The sequence below is a fragment of the Heterodontus francisci genome, unplaced genomic scaffold (genome assembly GCF_036365525.1).
Source record: "Heterodontus francisci isolate sHetFra1 unplaced genomic scaffold, sHetFra1.hap1 HAP1_SCAFFOLD_419, whole genome shotgun sequence".
Lineage (NCBI taxonomy): Eukaryota > Metazoa > Chordata > Chondrichthyes > Heterodontiformes > Heterodontidae > Heterodontus > Heterodontus francisci.
Genome location: NW_027140453.1, coordinates 1,054,570 through 1,076,246, shown reverse-complemented (window position 1 = coordinate 1,076,246; position 21,677 = coordinate 1,054,570). Strand labels below are relative to the sequence as shown.

General features: G+C 43.1%; 2 protein-coding genes and 1 gene segment (V, D, J or C); 2 read left to right on the top strand and 1 right to left on the bottom strand.

The window, feature by feature from the left end:
- Positions 1–4,789: 4,789 nt before the first annotated feature.
- LOC137359836 (uncharacterized) lies at positions 4,790–7,173 on the bottom strand. Its single transcript, XM_068025535.1, has 4 exons — positions 7,086–7,173; positions 6,106–6,304; positions 5,626–5,717; positions 4,790–5,157 (listed from the first exon to the last, which is right to left on the bottom strand). Exons 1-4 carry the CDS (start codon positions 7,171–7,173, stop codon positions 4,790–4,792), a joined length of 747 nt encoding a protein of 248 aa, XP_067881636.1.
- A 213-nt stretch (positions 7,174–7,386) lies between these two features.
- LOC137359854 (immunoglobulin heavy variable 4-34-like) lies at positions 7,387–8,999 on the top strand. The segment is given in 2 exon segments: positions 7,387–7,520; positions 7,779–8,999. Coding segments are annotated over 2 exon segments (678 nt in total).
- Positions 9,000–21,569, top strand: LOC137359835 (uncharacterized). Its single transcript, XM_068025534.1, has 3 exons — positions 9,000–11,713; positions 13,929–14,262; positions 21,175–21,569. Exons 1-3 carry the CDS (start codon positions 11,642–11,644, stop codon positions 21,567–21,569), a joined length of 801 nt encoding a protein of 266 aa, XP_067881635.1. The 5' UTR covers positions 9,000–11,641.
- The last annotated feature ends 108 nt before the right edge of the window (positions 21,570–21,677 follow it).

Genomic DNA, 21,677 nt, shown 5'->3' with positions numbered 1-21,677 from the left:
TCCCCCTGTCACATTCCCCCAGTCTGAGCCCAGCCTGTTGTGAGGGTTTTTGTTTTAGGAAATTTAAGAAATTGGGTCTTTGACCTAATTTCCTACAAGAACCTGAATCTATAAAACTGTGAAATAAACTAGTGGAATCTACATGCTTGCAAGTGGGTGGAATTATTAAAGTGTTAACATCATATTAATAACACTTGGGCACCCAAACTAGGGAACAGGTTAAAGACTTCACTATCTTATATTAAATGATTGATTGCTTATTTCACAGTTTTACTGAGATCATTAATCAGTTGATCAAATGTAGAAGAGTGATTGGGACAGAATTTTAATCTACTCAGCGCCAGAAGGAAAATAGCAAAGGTGATGAAGTTGAAAGGGATGTTTGGTGCAGATCTGAGACACTTTCTGCTGGTTACTCTGGTTTAAGGGTAAGAGGCAGTTGTAGTACCCCTAGTGCAGAACGTCATTGAGATGGTCCCCGCCCCTACTTTTTAAGTTGTCCCCCATTCTTTTGTTTGCTTCCTTCCGCCCCTTTCCACTTGTTTCTTCTCTCCATTTCCCCCCCTTGCACCCCACTTTCTATTCTGCTGCAAATACCTTCACAAGCCTTTGTGAGCTTGCTTTCATGCCGATGCGAGGGGAATTCTGAAGGTAGCGAGGTGTTGGAGAGGGTAGGTGAAAAAAACAAGGGGCGGTGCAACGATAGCTGCTTTGGGTGACTCCAGAGGTTATGGTGCAGAACAGGGGATTATTAACATCCTTTTGCAAATTAAAATCAGTAGTGGAGGAAAAGAAGGTGGATAGTTCGATGGCAGCGGAGGCGGCTCATATAACATCACTGTAAAGTGGCAATCTAACTGCGTTTAGCCTTTAAAGTGAAAAGATTGCAGAAGCAGAGGAATTGACTCATTGATCAGCGGCGCCAAAGCCTGTGGTGGCGCGAAATATAGTGGAGCCACTGCGCCGACCAGTGGCAGCATGGTGCAACTGCAACAAGCTGTGTTTGTTACTTTCCCAGTGAAACCCATGCTGTGGGCTTCTTCAAGTCACTTCCCGAAATTCATCCTCCTTCTCAGTGTTTCATCCTCACCTGCAGAGGATTATTACCCGCAGAATTAACGATACAAATTCAGTCTTTGTCCTAATTTCCTCCCAGTATCTGTACAGATGTAAAGCAGAATAGTGAAATCTACATGAGTAGAAGTGGGTGTAGATATTATATGGTTAACAGTATATTCTTCACAATTTTGTTGCCAAAAAAGGTTGAACAGATTAATGACTTCACTATCTTATATTCAATAATTGATTGCTGATTTCACAAGTCACCGCCGCACAGTCTTGTTGAGCTCATTAAGCAGTTGATCAAATGTAAAACAGTAATTGTGCCAGAATTTAAACATACTCAGCGACAGAAGGAAAATAGTAAACGTCGATGAAATTGAATGGCATGTTTGCGGCGGATCTAAGACACTTTCTGCTGGTTGCTCTGGATTTAAGGGAGCGAAGCTGAGGGAGGAATCATTAATGGGATTAGCATCCATGAAAGTTGATAAATCACCAGGGCAGGATGAAATGAATCCTAGGCTGCAAAAAGAAGCAAGAGAAGATATAGCAGAGGATCTGACCATCTTTTTGCAGTCCTCACTGATTACAGGTGTGGTGCCGGAGGATTGGAGAATTGTTAACGTTGTGTCTCCGTCTAAAAAGGGAGAGAAGGATAGACTGACTAATTACAGGCCAGTCAGTCTGACCTCAGTAGTGAGCAAATTATTGCAATCTATTCTGGGAGACAGGATAAACTGTCACTTAGAAAGGCACAGATTAATCCAGGATAGTCAGCATAGATTTGTTAAGGGATGAACTTGTTTGATCAATTCGATCGAATTTTTTGAAGAAGTAACAAGGAAGATAGATGAGGGTAGTGCAGTTGACGTGGTCTACCTGGATTTTAGCAAGGCTTTTGAAAAGGCTGCACATGGCAGACTGGTTAAAAAAAACAAAATCCCATGGGATCCAGGGAAATGCAGCAAGGTGGATACAAAATTGGCTCAGTGGCAGGAAACAAAGGGTAATTGTTGATGGTTGTTTTAGCGACTGGAGGGCTGTTTGCAGTGGCGTTGCACAGGGCTCAGTATTGGGTTCCCTGCTTTTTGTGGTATTTATTAACGATTTGGATGTAAATGTAGGGGGGCATAATCCAAATGTATGTAGACAACACAAGGATTAGCCGTGTGGTAGATCGCATGGAGGATTGGTGTAGGCTGCAGGAAGATATTGATGGTCTTGTCAGATGGGCAGAAGAGTGGCAAATGGAATCCAACTTGGAGAGGTGTGAGGTGATGCATTTGGGGTGGTCAAACAAGGCAGAGGAATACACGATTAATGGGAAAATACTGAGAAGTGCAGAGGAAGTGAGGGACCTTGGAGTGAATGTCTACAGATCACTGAAGGTAGCAGGACAGGTCGATAAGGTGGTTAAGAAGGCATATGGAATCCGTTCCTTTATTAGCTGAGGTATAGAATACAAGAGCAGGGAAGTTATGCTGGAACTGTATAACTCATTGGTTAGGCCACAACTTGAGTACTGTGTGCAGTTCTGCTCACCTCATTGCAGAAAGAATGTAATTGCACCAGAGAGGGTACAGAGGGGATTTACGAGGATGTTGCCAGAACTGGAAAATGCAGCTATGCGGAAAGATTGGATAGGCTGGGGTTGTTCTCCTTGGAACAGAGAAAGCTGAGGGGATGACTGTTTGAAATGTGCAAAATATTGAAGGGGCCTGGATAGAGTGGAGGTGAAAGGTCTATTCATCTTGGCAGAGAGATCAGTGACGAGGGGGAAGAGATTTAATGTGATTGGTAGAAGAATTAGAGGGTAGATAAGGAAAAATTTAGAGGGTAGTGGGGGTCAGGTACTCGCTGCCTGAAAGGGTAGTTGAGGCAGACACTCTCAACTAATTCAAAGGAGTCTGGATATGCACCTCAAGTGCCGTAATCTGCAGGGCTATGGACCAAATGCTGGAAGGTGTGATTTGAATAGGTGGATTGTTTTTCAGCCGCCACAGACACGATGGGCCAAGTGGCCTCTTTCTGTGCCTTAAACTTTCTATGATTCTATTGGAGGGATAGAGTGTATGTGAAAGTGCCAAGGAATGAGAGAGAGACACAGTGCGAGACAGAGTCAGAGAGGATGATAGGGTGAAAAACAGATAGAGTAAAAGAGAGGCAGTGATAGAGATGGATGGAGAAAGGGAGAAAAAGATCTCTGTCTGTTTATCTATACAGCTATCTATCTATCTCTGTAGCTATCTGTCTATCTTTCTCTCTATCTATATATCTGCATGGCTGTGTGTCTGTCTATCTGTGTCAATTTGTCTCTCTATCTGTATGAATCCGTCTGTCTGTCTTCACATCTACCTATCTGCATATCTGTCTGTCTATCTAACAATCTATTTGCCTATTTGTCTATCTATCCGTCTACCTATCTGTCTGTCTATCTATCAATCTGTCTACCCATCTGTCTTTTTATCTATCTGTCTGACTGTCTGTCTGTCTGTCTATCTATCTATCTATCTATCTATCTATCTATCTATCTATCGTCTGCCTTCCTAGCTATCTATCTGCCTGTCTATGCTGCCTATGGCATGGTGCTGTACACCAGTTGGCTTCCGTGTTTTAAGTACACTGCTCTCTGAAATGACCCAGCAAACCCTTCAGTTATCTACAAGGCAGCACACACCTTCTCCAGGGCAATTAGCGATGTTGAATAACTACTGGCCTTCTCAGAGGGACTCAGGTCCCCAGAATGAATAAAAAAAAATCAAAGCAAGGAAAGAAGTTGCAGAGGATCTGACCATCATTTTCCAGTTCTTAGTTGGCTGTTAACTGCTTTGGGGCGTCTTGAAGTCGTGGAAGACCTGATATAACTTTTTTTCTTATTCCTTCATGGGACGTGAGTTTCTTTCACAAGGCCAGCAATTATTTCACAACACTGATTACCCTTGAGATGGTGGTGGTGAGCTGCCTTCTTGAGCCATGGGGGGTAGGTACACCCACAGTGCTGTTGGGAAGGGAGTTCTCGGATTTTGACCCAGTGTCAGTGAAGAAATGGCGATATAGTTCCAAGTCAGGATGGTGTGTGACTTGGAGGGGAACTTGCAGGTGGTGGTGCCCCCATGTATTTGCTGCCCTTGTCCTTCTAGTTGGTAGAGTTGGTTGGTTTGGAAGGTGTTGTCTAAGGACGCTCGATGCTTTGCTGCAAAGCATCTTGTAGATGGTACACACTGCTGCCACTGTTGTGAAGGGAGTGAGTGTTGAAGGTGGTAGATGGGGTGATGATCAAAAGGGCTGCTTTTTCCTGGATGGTGTTGAGCTTCCTGAGTGTTGTTGGAGCTGCATCCATCCAGGCAAGTGGAGAGTATTCCATCACACTCCTGACTTGTGCCTTGTAGATGATTGATACTCTATCGATCACTTCACAATGGCGATGTTAACTTTCTGTCTTATTTCGATCATTAATTAACCTTTTAATTAATCAAGTATGAGACAGCGACAGTGATTTAGTTTTAACATACTCAGTGCCAGAAATTAAACAGTGTAGACGAGGACTTTGAAATTTTGCAGGGGATCTGAGACACATCTCTCTCTTTCCTTCTCTCTCTTCCTCGTACCTTCTGCTATTCCCTGTCATTCAGCCCTTGATGAAGGTTCAGGAATCCGGGAATCACCAGCTTGGAAAATGGCCGGTGAGGCAGGGAGAGACATTAACCATTGTCATTGCTCCTGTATGTCAGTGAGTTGTGTTGTTCACCCTGTTGGTTTTTGTCCTGGCACTAAGGCAGTCTGCAGCGCTGTGCTCACTGGCTGCACAGTAATACACCGCCGCATCCGCAGCCTTAACCTTGAGGACCCTCAGGCTGCATCGTCTCTCCTCGGGCCTTAAAATCTTCACCTCCTCCTCAAATTTTCCTTCGTATGTGACTGGGATTCCATTAATAGAATGACCCATTAGGGTGAGCCCCTGCCCGGCAAACTGCCGATACCACAGCATAACGCTCTTACTACTGTCATTCTGGTAACAGTTTAATTCTGCTGGTTCACCTCCCTTCACCACCACCAGAGTTGGCCACTGGTGTATCACCTCTGCTAGAGTTTTGCCTTGAGAAATAAGGAGAATAGTTAAAAAAGTTTAGAACATATTGTGACATATGATAACCAACTATAACTATCCAAATAGATAAGTAGATAATACTAGATAACTATATAGGCAGACAATATATCGTTAAATGATATATTTGTAGATATATAGATAATAAACAGATAGATATAGAGATTGAAAAATAATGTAGCAAGTGATATGAGACAGACAAATTAACCCAGAATTAGGGCAAACTTATCGGTTAAAGATAGGTATAGTAGCGTCACGAATATATAAGTATTTTTTATTCAGTCATAAATTTCATTAAGTAAATATTATTGACAGTGAAAGTAAAGTATGTAGTTTAAGAAATGACAGGAAAATGACTGCAATTATGTTTTATCAATCTAGTTTGATAGAAGTTAGTAGTGAATGAAAACACAGCAAGTATTTTAGCAGAGGTATCTTTATGAACAATGAATACCTACATGGAAGAAGAGAACAGACGATTAGGAAGAGTTTGACTAACTGCATCCTGCAGACTGAGGGCTGAATCTGTTCATGAACCAATATCAGGCGGCTGAAGATAAAGCAGAGAGCGGAAATGACAGCACTGGAAACAGGGTTTCCTTCTGACCCCTCACTTCTGGGTATGACAGAATAATAACACCCCATGGTCGGAAGGAGATTAGATTAGAGATACAGCACTGAAACAGGCCCTTCGGCCCACCGAGTCTGTGCCGAACATCAACCACCCATTTATACTAATCCTACACTAATCCCATATTCCTACCAAACATCCCCACCGTCCCTATATTTCCCTACCACCTACCTATACTAGTGACAATTTATAATGGCCAATTTACCTATCAACCTGCAAGTCTTTTGGCTTGTGGGAGGAAACCGGAGCACCCGGAGAAAACCCACGCAGACACAGGGAGAACTTGCAAACTCCACACAGGCAGTACCCGGAATCGAACCCGGGTCCCTGGAGCTGTGAGGCTGCGGTGCTAACCACTGCGCCACTGTGCCGCTTGAATAAGGAACTGCTTCCCGTCTGTATCTGGCTCTCGTTGGTTGTGTCTGATTGGTGTTGTATAGGGTGGCTCTTTCGAACAGCCGGGCCAGGCTCGATGGGCTGAATGGCCTCGGCTCTGCTGTATGATTCTATAAATATATAAGACACATCAAGTGGCTTGTTTATATTAGGCAGATAAAGATTTATTTCCCCTTTGCTAAACGACAATTCAAGGGCTATGTTTTACATTGTGGTGAAATGTTAGGTACTTTGAAAAGCGACAGTGTCATGAAGAAGTGGGTTAACTGTTTTGAACAGATGCTCAAACCACCGTCAGGAGGCAGGTGTTCCAGTGAGAGACCTATCTGGGGAGGTGTCTCACTTTTGCATTGTATGAATCATTGGGGACATGTACAACAGGGAGCTATGTGTAACTCTTGTCACATACCACAGACAGCTCATTCAACAGGACCATGAACCCATTTACCCCACCTCGGAATCTGTTCTTTACAGATAGAGGCTGCCTTAACGAGAAGGATCTGAGCACATTGCTGCAGCATTTTTAATAATTCATAATGTATTGATGTACTCTGAGTCGAAGGAGAGCAAGAAGATGAAACTATCAGTAAAATGCAAATCATGATATATCAATAATTAAACTGGTACGGTGCAAATAGTTGTGTTAGATAGATGATAAACGTCAGATATATGGTGGATGCATATTTAGAGAGGTGAGAGACAGGTAGATAAATCGATGGCAAATATATATATATGATCAAGATAAATAGATAGATAAATGGTGCAATATAACCAAAAATGGAGAGACAGACTGGGTGGAATGATGTTCTGAATTCCCATTCTTCCTGCCAAAGTGGGCAAGCTCACATTTGCCCACATTATGCTCCATCTGCCAATTTTTTGCCCACTCACTTAACCTATCTATATCCCTCTGCACACTCTTTGTGCCCTCCTCACAATTTGTTTTCCAACCTATCTTTCGCATCGTCAGCACATTCATGACCAATCAAAAAATAAGGCAATATTCCATGGAAGGAAATGTGGGAATGTTGGGAAGGGAAGAGAGAAAGTCCGGCTCAGGGGCTTGCAGGAATCTGCAAAAATAACAGCAATGCTGCCGAGGGAAGTGCTCCTCATTTGTTCACTCTGCTGACAGGCGTGGTCGAGGTACAGGATGGGCGTCCAATCATTCCACTCTCTTCATCACAAGTGGTGGCATTTCCATTTACCAGGCACTGGCTTGTTGCTCAGTAAGGGCTGCCTCTCTGCTTCTGAGAAGGGCGATGGCACTCTTAGCTAAAAACATCTCAATCTTGGTCATCTTATTGCTTGGACATTGGATTTGGTGTAAGTGGTATCCCTTCAGCAGGAGGAAGTAGATTCAATAGTAATCTCCCAAATGGCTATTGGATCAGTGCTTGGAGCGGGGAAATTGGGAGGGCAATGGGGTAGGAGCAGGGGCAAGTGCGACTAACTCGATAGCTCTTTCAAACAGCAGATACGATGGGCAGAACGGCCTCTTTCTATTCTGTTAGATTTTATGATTTATGCTACCATTTTCCTTCCATGATTCTGAATTACTTTCTTTTATGGAATGTGTTCCAGGGGTTCAGTCTGCACCCACTGCGGTCCAGACTCCAGCTGCGGCTTCTATTCGACCGGGGAAGCCCCTCGCCCTCGGCTGCAGCTTGGAGGGAGCCAGCATGGGCAGCTACACCATGCACTGGTACAGGCAGGAGGGGAAGGCAGTAAAGTGGATGTGCAATGAGCACGGCAGCTGTGGGCCAGGCTTTGAGAAGCGGTTCACTGTGCAACACGACTCTGCAAGCAACCGATTCTCCCTGCAGCTGGTCGACCCCCAGCCGACAGACACTGCGACCTACTACTGTGCAGCGAGTATGGGCACAGCGATACAACCCTGCGGCAGAGTGAGACAAAAACATCCTCACCCTCCCAACCTGCCCCTAAAACACCCACCTGTGAGCAGCATCATCGTGAAAGCTCAGCAAACCAACGAGCCCCTGTGTATCCCTATTGGTGACCTTTGCAACACCATTTCATCTGAAAACACTTTACAGCCAGTTAGCCAGAAAGTCATACAGCCTGTATGGTACAGAAGGAGGCCATTCTGCCCATCGAGTCCATGCAATCCAGTCAGTCCCATTCTACCTCTCTATCCCTGTGGCCCAGCAAGATTATCTCCTTCAAGTGTCCAATAAATTTCCTTTTGAAATCATTCATTGTCTCCACTTCCACCACCATGGTAGGCAGTGAATTCCCTGTTGTTACCACTCACTGTGTATAGAGGTTCTTCCTCAAATACCCCAGTATCTATTGTCCAGAATCATCAATCTTTGACCAATAGTCCTTGCACCATCCACTAATGGGAACAGGTTTACTCTGTCTACCTTAACTAACACTGTCACAATCTTGTTTCCTCTATCAGATCTCCCCTCAATCGCCTTTGCACCAAGGTAAACAACCCCAGATTCTCCAAAATAACCATGTAACATCCCTGGAACCATTCTGGTAAAATCTCCTTTGCACCCTGTCATGGACACTCACATCCTTCCTAAAGTGTGGTGACCAGAACTGAACGCAAACTTCCAGTTACAGCCTAACCAGAGCTTTGGAAATGTTCATCATAGCTTCCCAGCGCTTGTGCTCCATGCCTCCATTTATAAAGCCCAAGAACCCGAGTGCTTTACTAATCCCATATTCGTTGCTAGTACTTCTTCGAAGTGCAGCCACTGCTGCAAGATAGGAACAGTGGCAGCCAGTTTCTACAAAGCAAGATCCATCAAACAGGCAATAATGTCCAGATCATCTGTGGTTATTGTCGGAGCAATTTTGGTTGGAGGATAATCATTGCTGAGGATTGCCCCCTCTGACTGTGCAGTTCTGCCCTTCTGGACATCAGAGGTTGTCCTCTGTACAGTCCCAGGATGTCACCAAAACAAAACCCAATACTAGCCAATGAAATGTTTCTCATTTGTTCATCCCATTGACCTGTGTAGTCGAAGCACATGCTTTGTTGTTGGATCATTATGCATAGTTCCTTACATCCGGTGGCATCTGTGCTGAGGAGGACAATATTATTGGTAGCAAATTGGCCCCCTCTAACACTGCATCGCAGGAGTAAAACAGCAACAAATTCAAGAAAAATATCAACAAATTCAACAACAACTTCAGCAGGTGAAAAGCACCAACAAATTCAACAACTTCAGCAGGAAAAAAAAAAAATCAACGATTACAACAACAACTTCAGCAGGAGAAAAACACCACAAATTCAACAACATTAGCGGAAAAAAAATTCAACATATACAACAACAACTTCAGCAGGAGAAAAACACCAAAACATTCAACAACAAAGTCAGCAGGGATTAAAGAACACCAACAAATTCAACAACAACTTCAGCAGGGAAAAAAAAAATCAATGAATACAACAACAACTTCAGCAGGAGAAAAACACCAAAAAGTTCAACAACAAAGTCAGCAGGCAGTAAAGAACTCCAACAGATTCAACAACAACTTCAGCAGGAAAAAAAATCAACGAATACAACAACTACTTCAGCAACAGTTAAAAAGCCCCACAATTCAACAACAACTTCAGCAGGAGAAAAACACCAACAAGTTCAACAATAACTTCAGCAGGAGAAAAACACCAACAAATACAACAACAACTTCAGTCAGCAGGTGATAAGCACCAACAAATTCAACAGCAACTTCAGCAGTAGAAAAACACCAACAAGTTCAACAATAACTTCAGCAGGAGAAAAACACCAACAAATACAACAACAACTTCAGCTGCAGTAAAACAAAACCCAACAAATCCAACAATAACTTCAGCAGGAGAGAAAAACACCAAAAATCCAACAACAACTTCAGTCGGAAGAAAGCACCAACAATTTCAACAACAACTTCAGTCAGAAGAAGGCACCAACAAATTCAACAACAACTTCAGTCAGAAGCAGGCACCAAGAAGTTCAACAACAACTTCAGTCGGAAGAAGACACCAACAAATTCAACAACATCTTCAGCAGGAGAACAACACCAACATTTAGGGGTGTCGAAAGGGATTGGTGAAGTTGGTGGAAATAACACAGCAGGCACATGAGCATTTTGTGGGAGTTTAGGATGGAGGGTTACTGGGGAATGTTAATGAGGGATGCTGGATGGGAGCTCAGCCAAGTAACTGTGCATGTATCGCTTGCATGGAGGAGGCTGGGGTTAGCTACAGAGCAGTGAGGGGAAAGATTGAAACAGACCAGATGATGTGTCTGGGGGTGAGGACAGGCCATGCAGTGTACACACACCCGTGTTGAGGCCTCTATTCTATTATATTTCTCAATCTCTCTATCTGCTTTCATTCACAGGATGTGGTTGTGGCACTGTTATGCAGTATTCAGTGCCCACCACCTCACCGTCCTTGAGAAGATGGCGATGAGCCCACCCCCATTGCTGTCTGTTCCCGTCACAGCTTTTGTATGACCGACTGTCTTGCCCGGCCAATTCAGAGGGCCCTTTAAGAATCAACCATATTGTTGTGGGACTGGAGTCACCTCTTAGGCCAGAGCGGATAAGGATGGCAGGTTTCTTTCTCTCAGTGACGATGAGTTTTTTGTCCAATACTGTAGGTTAATGTTCACCATGACTGAGAGCAGCTTTTCATCAATCAAGCTTTATCTAATGAAGGGAATTGAAATAATCCAGCATGCTGGGATTTGAATTCACATCTCCAGGTTATTAGCCCAGGCCTTTACATTACTAGCCCAGGAACATAACACTTTGTTACCTTACCCTTTAACCTACTGTTTTGCCTCGGGCCTAGGAGTGGAAAAATACAAATGTGTGTCGGTTAAACCCACAAAACAGGCTGTTTTTTTCTTGCTGCATCCGTGAACATGTTGAAACATTTACAGCTGCACTCTGATAACCACACATCCTGACGGTGCCTTTCCTGTCTCTGTGTCTCTCTGTGCAATGCGATTCTGTTGCTGTGTTGTGCTGACAAAGTCCTTCCACAAGAGCATGCGAAGGAAACAGCGCAGAGGAATTTGCAGGTGGTTATGGCGACAAATTGAATTGACATGAGAGATAGGAGGAGTTGCACTAGCTGGGTTGATCTTGCAGAGAGCTGGCATGGTCTCGATGGGCGGAATGGACTCCTTCTGTACTGTAACCAGTCTCTGATTCTATGAAAGATTTCCTGTGTTCAGAGTTTCTGAAAATATCTTTGATCAGTCAATCAAGGGTGAAGGAAATGCAACACCCAACATGTTTACATTGCTTGTTCCTTATTCCCTCAGGTATAGAAGATTAAATGGTGATCTGACTGAGGTGTTTAAAATGATTGAATGGGTTGATAGGGTAGATGGAGATAAACTATTTCCTCTTGTTGAGGGCGGGGCACGGGGGCAGAACAAGGTGGTCTAAACCCAAACTTCGAGCCAGGCTATTCAGGAGTGATGTCAGGAAACACTTCTTCACACAAAGGGGAGTGGAAATCTGTATCCTGTGTGCAGATTAGTGTTTGGAAGGTAAATAAAATGTATTCATTTTGTACAAATGGTGTGATAGTGAATCCTTCAGAACAACAGTACTTTATTTTTAAGACTGGCAGCTAAACAATAAAAGCACGTGTTAGAGTGACATTTACCCCATACATGACAGTATTGTTGTTCATTACACCTCTGGTCTTTATCAGAATGTCTATTGCACCATATATCTCTCTGTATCTCCCTTTCTCTGAATCTATCTATCTATGAATCTGCATATCTATCTTTATATCTATCTATCTCTCCGTCTATTTATCTGTCTCTCTATCCATCATTCTATCTATCTGTCTATCTATTTTATCTAATTATCTGTATAATCTGCCTATTTCACTATCTATCTATATAGAATCTCTATCTATCAATATTTATTTACATATCTCTTTCTCTCTGTCTAACGATATATGTACCTCAATGTCTGTCCCTCCCACTCTCCCTTTCTCTCTGTCTCTCTTTCTCTCTCTCCCTGTCCTCTTAGCTCCTTCACGTCTGTTGTCCATGTATAGATTGTTGCTGTTTTTCTCCCTCTGTCTGTGTGCTTCTCTCTCTCTCTGACTCTCTCTCTCTCTGTCTCTGCTTCTCTCCTTTTCTCTCACTCTATATCATTCTATGTCTTTCTCTGAGTCTCTCTCTCTCTCTATGCATCTCTCCCTCTCCCACCTCTCCCTTTTTACAAAGAAACACGGGACATTTAGGGCACACAGGAGATCGTTCGGCCCATCGTGCCTGTCCCCTCATCGTGGCCGATGTCAATTTAAATCTTGTCCCTGGGTTTATCTCTCTCTCTCTCTCTCTCTCTCTCTCTCTGTTTTACAGATGTAGGGGCCGTGCTGAACCAACAGTCTCCCCCTTCCATATCCCATTCCCCAGGCTGTCCAGTTAGTATCCAGTGTATTTACACAGAAGCAGTAGCTGGCTCTGCATTCTTCCGGCACTGGTGGCATCCGGACCATAAGCCCGAGAACTTTTTCTATTCCACCTCTGCTGGAACGGTCATTTCCTCCGGTGAGGTGGACGGTTTCACCGCCAGGAGACCCAACAACACTTATTTTTACCTGGAGTCCTCCAGTCTGTGGAAAAATCAATCAGCTGTGTATTACTGTGCCTGGAGACAGCACAGTGACTCAGAAAGGTGCCGGAGTTCAGCAAAAACTATAAAGGGGGAGGAAAGCACTTGTGGGAGATAAGCCTGTCTGTCTATCTCAGTGTGTTTCTGCCTCTCGGACTATCTGCGAGTTTCTGTGTCTCTTTGTGCATCTCTGCATCTATCTATCTGTCTGTCTGTCTATCTGTCTATCGATCTGTATCTATCTATCTTTCTATCTATCTATGTGTTTATCAATCTATCTATAAATCTATCTATCTTTGTGTTTGCCTGTCTGTCTGTCTATCTATCTATCTATCTATCTATCTATCTATCTATCTATCTATCTATCTCTCCGTCTCTCTGTCTCTATCTATCTAACTGTATCTATCTATCCATCTGTATCTATCTATCTATCCATCTGTATCTATCTATTTATCTATCTCGCTGTCCATTTTTGGTTATTTGCACCATTTATCTATCTATTTATCTCGATCATATATATATTTGTCATCGATTTATCTCTCTGTCTCTCACCTCTAAATATGCATCCAAATTTATCTGACGTTTATCATTTATCGAACACCATTATTTGCACCATACCAGTTTAATTATTGATATATCATGATTTGTATTTTACTGATAGTTTCATCTTCTTGCTCTCCTTCGACTCAGAGTATATCAATACATTATGAATTATTAAAAATACTGCAGCAAGGTGCTCAGATCCTTCTCGATAAGGCAGCCTCTACCTGTAAAGAACAGATTCCGAGGTGGGGTAAATGGGCTCATGGTCCTGTTGAATGAGCTGTCGGTGGTATGTGACAAGAGTTACACATAGCTCCCTGTTGTACATGTCCCCGATGATTCATACACTGCAAAAGTGAGACACCTCCCCAGATAGGTCTCTCACTGGAACACCTGCCTCCTGACGACGGTTTGAGCATCTGTTTAAAACAGTTAACCCACTTCTTCATGACACTGTCGCTTTTCAAAGTATCTAAGATTTCACCCCAATGTAAAACATAGCCCTTGAATTGTCGTTTAACACAGGGAAAATAAATCTTTATTTGCCTAATACAAACAAGCAACTTGATGCGTCTTATATATTTATAGAATCATACAGCAGAGGCAAAGGCCATTCAGCCCATCGAGCCTGGCCCAGCTGTTCGAAAGAGCTACCCTATACAACACCAATCAGACACAAGCAACGGGAGCCAGATACAGACGGGAAGCAGTTCCTTATTCAATCTCCTTTCGGCCAGGGGGTGTTATTATTCTGTCATACCCAGAAGTGAGGGGTCAGAAGGAAACCCTGTTTCCAGTGCTGTCATTTCCGCTCTCTGCTTTATCTTCAGCCGCCTGATATTGGTTCATGAACAGATTCAGCCCCCAGTCTGCAGGATGCAGTTAGTCAAACTCTTCCTAATCGTCTGTTCTCTTCTTCCATGTAGGTATTCATTGTTCATAAAGATACCTGTGCTAAAATACATGCTGTGTTTTCATTCACTACTAACTTCTATCAAACTAGATTGATACAACATCATTGAAGTCGATTTTCTGTCATTTCTTAAACTACATACTTTACTTTCACTGTAAATAATATTTACTTAATGAAATTTTTGACTGAATGAAAGTTACTTATATATTCGTGACGCTACTATACCTATCTTTAACCGATAAGTTTGCCCTAATTCTGGGTTAATTTGTCTGTCTCATTTCACTTGCTACATTATTTTTCAATCTCTATATCTATCTGTTTATTATCTATATATCTACCAATATATCATTTAACTATATATTGTCTGCCTATATAGTTATCTAGTATTATCTACTTAACTATTTTGATAGTTATAGTTGGTTATCATATGTCACAATATGTTCTAAACTTTTTAAACTATTCTCCTTATTTCTCAAGGCAAAACTCTAGCAGAGGTGATACACCAGTGGCCAACTCTGGTGGCAGTGAAGAGAGGCGAACCAGCAGAATTAAACTGTTACCAGAATGACAGTAGAAAGAGTATTATGCTGTGGTATCGGCAGTATGCCGGGCAGGGGCTCACCCTAATCCCCTGCAAAATTTCAAGGTCCTCGTCTGCACTGTTTAATTTCTGGCACTGAGTATGTTAAAACTGAGTCACAGTCTCTGTCCTATACTTGATTAATTAAAAGGTTAATTAATGATGTAAATAAGACAGATAGTTAACATCACCATTGTGAAGTGATGTATAGAGTATCAATCATCTGCAAGGCACAAGTCAGGAGTGTGATGGAATACTCTCCACCTGCCTGGATGGATGCAGCTCCAACAACACTCAAGGAGCTCAACACCAGTCAGGAAAAAAGCAGCTCGCTTGATCAGCACCCCATCTACCACCTTCAACACTCACTTCCTACACCACAGTGGAAGCAGTGTGTACCATCGACATGATACACTGCAGCAAAGCATCGAGTGTCCTTAGACAGCACCTTCCAAACCCACCAACTCCATCACCTAGAAGGGCAAGGGCAGTAGACTCATGGGAACACCACCACCTGCAAGTTCCCCTCCAAGTCATACACCATCCTGACTTGGAACTATATCGCCGTTTCTTCACTGTCACTGGGTCAAAATCCTGGAACTCCCTTCCTAACAGCACTGTGGGTGTACCTATCCAACATGTACTGCAGCGGTTCAAGAAGGCAGCTCACCACCACCTTCTCAAGGGCAATCAGTATTGTGAAATAATTGCTGGCCTTGCAAAAGAAATTCACGTCCCATGAACGAATAAGAAAAGATATATATATATAAGGTCTTCCACGACTTCAAGATGCCCCAAAACAGCCAATTAACAACTGGAAAATGATGGTCAGATCCTCTGCTATCTCTTCTCTTGCTTTAATTTTTTTTTATTCATTCTGGGTGCCTGGGTCTCAGAAAGTCAGTAGTTATTCATCATCACTCATTGCCCTGGAGAAGGTGCGTGATGCCTTGTAGATAACTGAAGAGTTTGCTAGGTCATTTCAGAGAGCAGTGTACTTAAAACACGGAAGCCAATTGGTGTACAGCACCATATCATAGGCAGCATAAAGAGGCAGATAGATAGCTAGGAAGGCAGACAGACAGACATTAGATAGATAGATAGATAGATAGATAGATAGATAGATAGATAGATAGATAGATAGATCGATAGACAGACAGATAGATCGATAGACAGACAGATAGGTAGCTAGGAAGTCAGACAGACAGACATTAGATAGATAGATAGATAGATAGATAGATAGATAGATAGATAGATAGATAGATAGACCGACAGATAGATCGATAGACAGACAGATAGGTAGCTAGGATGGCAGAGAGACTGCCATTAGATAGATAGATCGATAGACAGATGGATAGATAGACAGACATTTGATCGATAGACAGACAGATAGATCGACAGACAGACAGATTGGTAGATAGACAGATAGATAGATAGATAGACAGATAGATAGATAGATAGATAGATAGATAGATAGATAGATAGATAGATAGACAGATAGATAGACAGATAGATAGATAGATAGATAAATAGATAGATAGATGGATGGATGGAAAGGCAGAGAGACAGACATTAGATAGATAGATAAACAGATAGATAAATAGAAAGACAGATGGGTAGACAGATAGGCAGACAGATAGATCGATTGACAGACAGATTGATAGATAGACAGACAGATAGGTAGACAGATAGATAGGCAAATGGTCAAATAGATAGATAGACAGACAGATATACAAATAGGTAAATATGAAGACAGACAGACAAAAAGATAGGTAGGTAGACAGACAGACGGATTCATACAGATAGAGAGACAAACTGACACAGATAGAGAGACAGACACACAGCCATGCAGATAGATAGATAGAGAGAAAGATAGACAGATAGCTACAGTGATAGATAGATAGATAGCTATATAGATAGACAGACAGGCATATCTTTTTCTCCCTCTGTCCATCTATCTCTATCACTGCCTCTCTTTTTCTCTAACTGTTTTTCTCCATATCATCCTCTGTGACTCTGTCTCTCTCTCATTCCTTGGCACTTTCACATACACTCTATCACTCCAATAGTCTCATAGAAGGTATAAGGCACAGAAAGAGGCCACTTGGCCCATCACATCAGCGCCGGCCGAAAAACGATCCACCTATTCTAATCACACCTTCCAGCATTTGGTCCGTAGCCATGCAGATTGCAGCACTTGAGGTGCAAATCCAGACTCCTTTTGAATGAGTTGAGGATCTCTGCCTCAACTACCCTTTCAGGCAGTGAGTTCCAGACCATCACCACCCTCTGGGTGAAAAATGATTTTCCTTATCTCCCCTCTAATTCTTCTACCAATCACTTTAAATCTATGGTCCCTCATCACTGACCTCTCTGCCAAGGTGAATAGACCCTTCACATCCACTCTGTCCAGGCCCCTTCAATATTTTGTACATTTCAATCAGATCTCCCCGCAGCTTTCTCTGTTCCAAGGAGAACAACCCCGGCCTATCCAATCTTTCCTCATAGCTGCATTTTCAGTTCGGGAAACATGCTTGTTAATCTCCTTTGTAACCTCTCTAGTGCAATTACATTCTTTCTGTAATGAGGTGACCAGAACTTCACACATACTCAAGTTGTGGCCTAACCAATGAGTTATGCAGTTCCAGCATAACCTCCCCGCTCTTGTATTCTATACCTCAGCTAATGAAGGAAAGGATTCCATATGCCTTCTTAACCACCTTATCGACCTGTCCTGTTACCTTCAGGGATCTGTAGACATTCACTGCAAGGTCCCTCACTTCCTCTGCACTTCTCAGTATTTTCCCATTTATCGTGTATTCCTTTGCCTTGTTTGACCTCCCCAAATGCATCACCTCACACCTCTCCAAGTTGGATTCCATTTGCCACTGTTCTGCCCATCTGACAAGACCATCAATATCTTCCTGCAGCCTACAGCTATCCACCTCGCGATCTACCACACGGCTAATCCTTGTGTTGTCTACATACATTTGGATTATGCCCCCCTACATTTACATCCAAATCGTTAATAAATACCACAAAAAGCAGGGAACCCAGTACTGAGCCCTGTGCAACGCCGCTGCAAACAGCCCTCCAGTCGCTAAAACACCCATCAACAATTACCCTTTGATTCCTGGCACTGAGCCAATTTTGTATCCACCTTGCTGCATTTCCCTGGATCCCATGGGATTTTGTTTTTTTTAACCAGTCTGCCATGTGCAGCCTTTTCAAAAGCCTTGCTAAAATCCAGGTAGACCACGTCAACTGCACTACCCTCATCTATCTTCCTTGTTACTTCTTCAAAAAATTCGATCAAATTGATCAAACAAGTTCATCCCTTAACAAATCTATGCTGACTATCCTGGATTAATCTGTGCCTTTCTAAGTGACAGTTTATTCTGTCTCCCAGAATAGATTGCAATAATTTGCTCATTACTGAGGTCAGACTGACTGGCCTGTAATTAGTCAGTCTATCCTTCTCTCCCTTTTTAAACGGAGGCACAACATTAACAATTCTCCAATCCTCCAGCACCACACCTGTGAGGACTGCAAAAAGATAGTCAGACCCTCTGCTATTTCTTCTCTTGCTTGTTTTTGCAGCCTAAGATTCATTTCATCCTGCCCTGGTGATTTATCAACTTTCAAGGATGCTAATCCAAATAATGTTTCCTCCCTCAGCTTCGCTCCCTTAAACCCAGAGCAACCAGCAGAAAGTGTCTTAGATCCGCCGCAAACATGCCATTCAATTTCATCGACGTTTGCTATTTTCATTCTGTCGCTGAGTATGTTTAAATTCTGTCACAATTACTGTTTTACATTTGATCAACTGATTAATGATCTCAACAAGACTGTGCGGCGGTGACTTGTGAAATCAGCAATCAATTATTGAATATAAGACAGTGAACTCATTAATCTGTTACCCCTTTTTTGGCAACAAAAGTGTTAAGAATATACTGTTAACCATATAACATCTACACCCACTTTTACTCATGTAGATTTCACTATTCTGCTTTACATCTGTCCAGATACTGGGAGGAAATTAGGACAAAGACTGAATTTGTATCGTTAATTCTGCGGGTAATAATCCTCTGCAGGAGAGGATGAAACACTGAGAAGGAGGATGAATTTCGGGAAGTGACTTGAAGAAGCCCACAGCATGGGTTTCACTGGGAAAGTAACAAACACAGCTTGTTGCAGTTGCACCATGCTGCCACTGGTCGGCGCAGTGGCTCCACTATATTTCGCGCCACCACAGGCTTTGGCGCCGCTGATCAATGAGTCAATTCCTCTGCTTCTGCAATCTTTTCACTTTAAAGGCTAAACGCAGTTAGATTTCCAATTTACAGTGATGTTATATGAGCCGCCTCCGAGGCCATCGAACTATCCACCTTCTTTTCCTCCACTACTGATTTTAATTTGCAAAAGGATGTTAATAATCCCCTGTTCTGCACCGTTACCTCTGGAGTCACCCAAAGCAGCTATCGTTGCACCGCCCCTTGTTTTTTTCACCTACCCTCTCCAACACCTCGCTACCTTCAGAATTCCCCTCGCTGCGGCATGAAAGCAAGCTCACAAAGGCTTGTGAAGATATTTGCAGCAGAGTAGAAAGTGGGGTGCAAGGGGGGTGGGGGAAATGGAGAGAAGAAACAAGTGGAAAGGGGCGGAAGGAAGCAAACAAAAGAATGGGGGACAACTTAAAAAGTAGGGGCGGGGACCATCTCAATGACGTTCTGCACTAGGGGAACTACAACTGCCTCTCACCCTTAAACCAGAGTAACCAGCAGAAAGTGTCTCAGATCCGCACCAAACATCCCTTTCAACTTCATCACCTTTGCTATTTTCCTTCTGGCGCTGAGTAGGTTAAAATTCTGTTCCAATCACTCTTCGACATTTGATCAACTGATTAATGATCTCAATAAAACAGTGAAATCAGCAATCAATCATTTAATATAAGATAGTGAAGTCTTTAAACTGTTCCCTGGTTTGGGAAGCCAAGTGTTACTAATACGATGTTAACACTTTAATAATTCCACCCACTTGCAAGCATGTAGATTCCATTATTTAATTTTACAGTTGTATAGTTCCAGGTTCTTGTAGGAAATTAGGACAAAGATCGATTTTCTGAATTTCCTAAAACAAAAACCCTCACAACAGGCTGGGCTCAGGCTGGGGGGAATGTGACAGGGGGAAGGAGAGAGACACACTTAGAATACTATAAAATGATGGAACTGATTGATAGGGCAGATTTACAGAGGATGTTTCCACAAAGTCAATCCCATCACATGCCGATTCGATACAGAGTTAAGCCTATCACGCATTGGATAGGTACAGAGGCAGACCCACCACCTAGCAATAAGGTGCAGAGTAAAACCTCCCATTCACTGGTTAGATCGGGATGTCAGACAAACAGTGTAACTCCCCTTACCTCACTCCCTCACATCACTGCTATCTCAGAGGGATCCTCTGAGTTGCTGCAGTTTTAAAGTAACTCCAGACCCCGCCATCAATGGGAGGACACAGCCCGGCCGATTACTCAGGTCCTGGTTTAACCCCGCCCCAGAAAAGTACAGTCCCCTTGTGGGAGGCAATGAACAAGTACAAAGAGATTTGCTCCTCCCATACGACCATTTAACAGTGGGGAGGAGGGGACAGTAAATCCCACTCAGAACATTGAGATATTCTGCAAAAAAACAGCTCAGTGATTTCACACAATGAACACATGGATCTGTCTCCCTCCAGAGATGACTGTGTCTCACCTCTGGGTTGTGTTGCTGGTGTTAAGGGGTAAGGTGGAACTGAACTGGGAGATGTCAGTGATCCTCACTGATCCTTCCCCGAATGTCCCCTTTGGGGTTTAACCCCCTCCGAGGTTTATTAACACCGTTTGGCTGTGTAGATTCTCTCTGCATCGGTTTATATATCACTCGGTCTATCTCTCTCTTTTTCTTCCTATCTTTTTCACACTTTCTCTCTCCCTATCCTCTTTTTTCTTTCTTTTTCTAGTCTGACTCTCCTTTTGTCCGTTTCTCATTCTCCCTGTCCCTGTCTGCTTTCCTCTCTCTCTCTCTTTCTCTCACTCTTTCCCTTTCTTTGTTCTATGGATTACCCTTGGTTTTACCTTTAACTTTCTGTCATGCTCTCTCTCTCTCTCTCTCTCTCTCTCTCTTTCTGCATGTCTCATTTTCTCTCACTCACTCTTTCTCCCTCTCTATTTTTCTGTCTTTATAACACGAATCTCTCTCTCTCTGTCTCTCTCTCACACACACTCCCACCTCTCCATTCATTTACCCCTTCATGGTGTATCATTCTTAACACCTCTCTGCTCACTTTGTGTTTTACAGATGTTGGAGCCGTGCTGATCCAACAGATTCCCCCTTCTGTATCCCATTCCCCGGGATCTCCAGTCAGCATCGAGTGCATTTGCACTGAAGCAGCAGCTGACTCGTATTTCCACTGGTACCGATGGCACCCTGACAGTGAGCCTCAGGACCTTTTCTATTCTAACTACATCGACATGGTCACCCCCTCCGGTGAGGTGGACGGTTTCACCGCCAGGAGACCTGACAGCACTCACTTTTACCTGGAGTCCTCCGGCCTGTGGGAGAATCACTCAGCCGTGTATTACTGTGCCTGGAGTTTACACAGTGACTCAGAGAAATACAGCTGTTCAACAAAAACCCCAAAGGAGACAGGAATTAACTGTGGCAGAGTGATCTGTCTCTCTGTCTGCCTGTGAGTCTGTCTGTCTCCTTGTATGTCTCTTTATCAATCTGTCTATCTAAACACACAACTGTCTGTCTGCATCTGTGCATACATTTCACTCATCCACCTGTCTGCAACCTGT

Bases quoted from the DNA above. Each gene is read 5' to 3' on its own strand.
- LOC137359836 (XM_068025535.1), bottom strand. From the start codon at position 7,173: ATGAATGTGCTGACGATGCGAAAGATAGGTTGGAAAACAAATTGTGAG. The intron at 6,305-7,085 runs GTGAGTGGGCAA...ATATATTTATAG, and splicing joins GAGGGATATAGATAGGTTAA to AATCATACAGCAGAGCCGAG. The intron at 5,718-6,105 runs GTACTGCCTGTG...CTTTATCTTCAG, and splicing joins GGACCCGGGTTCGATTCCGG to CCGCCTGATATTGGTTCATG.
- LOC137359835 (XM_068025534.1), top strand. From the start codon at position 11,642: ATGTCAGGAAACACTTCTTCACACAAAGGGGAGTGGAAATCTGTATCC. The intron at 11,714-13,928 runs GTAAATAAAATG...ATATATTTATAG, and splicing joins TGCAGATTAGTGTTTGGAAG to AATCATACAGCAGAGGCAAA. The intron at 14,263-21,174 runs GTAGGTATTCAT...TGTGTTTTACAG, and splicing joins CGTCTGTTCTCTTCTTCCAT to ATGTTGGAGCCGTGCTGATC.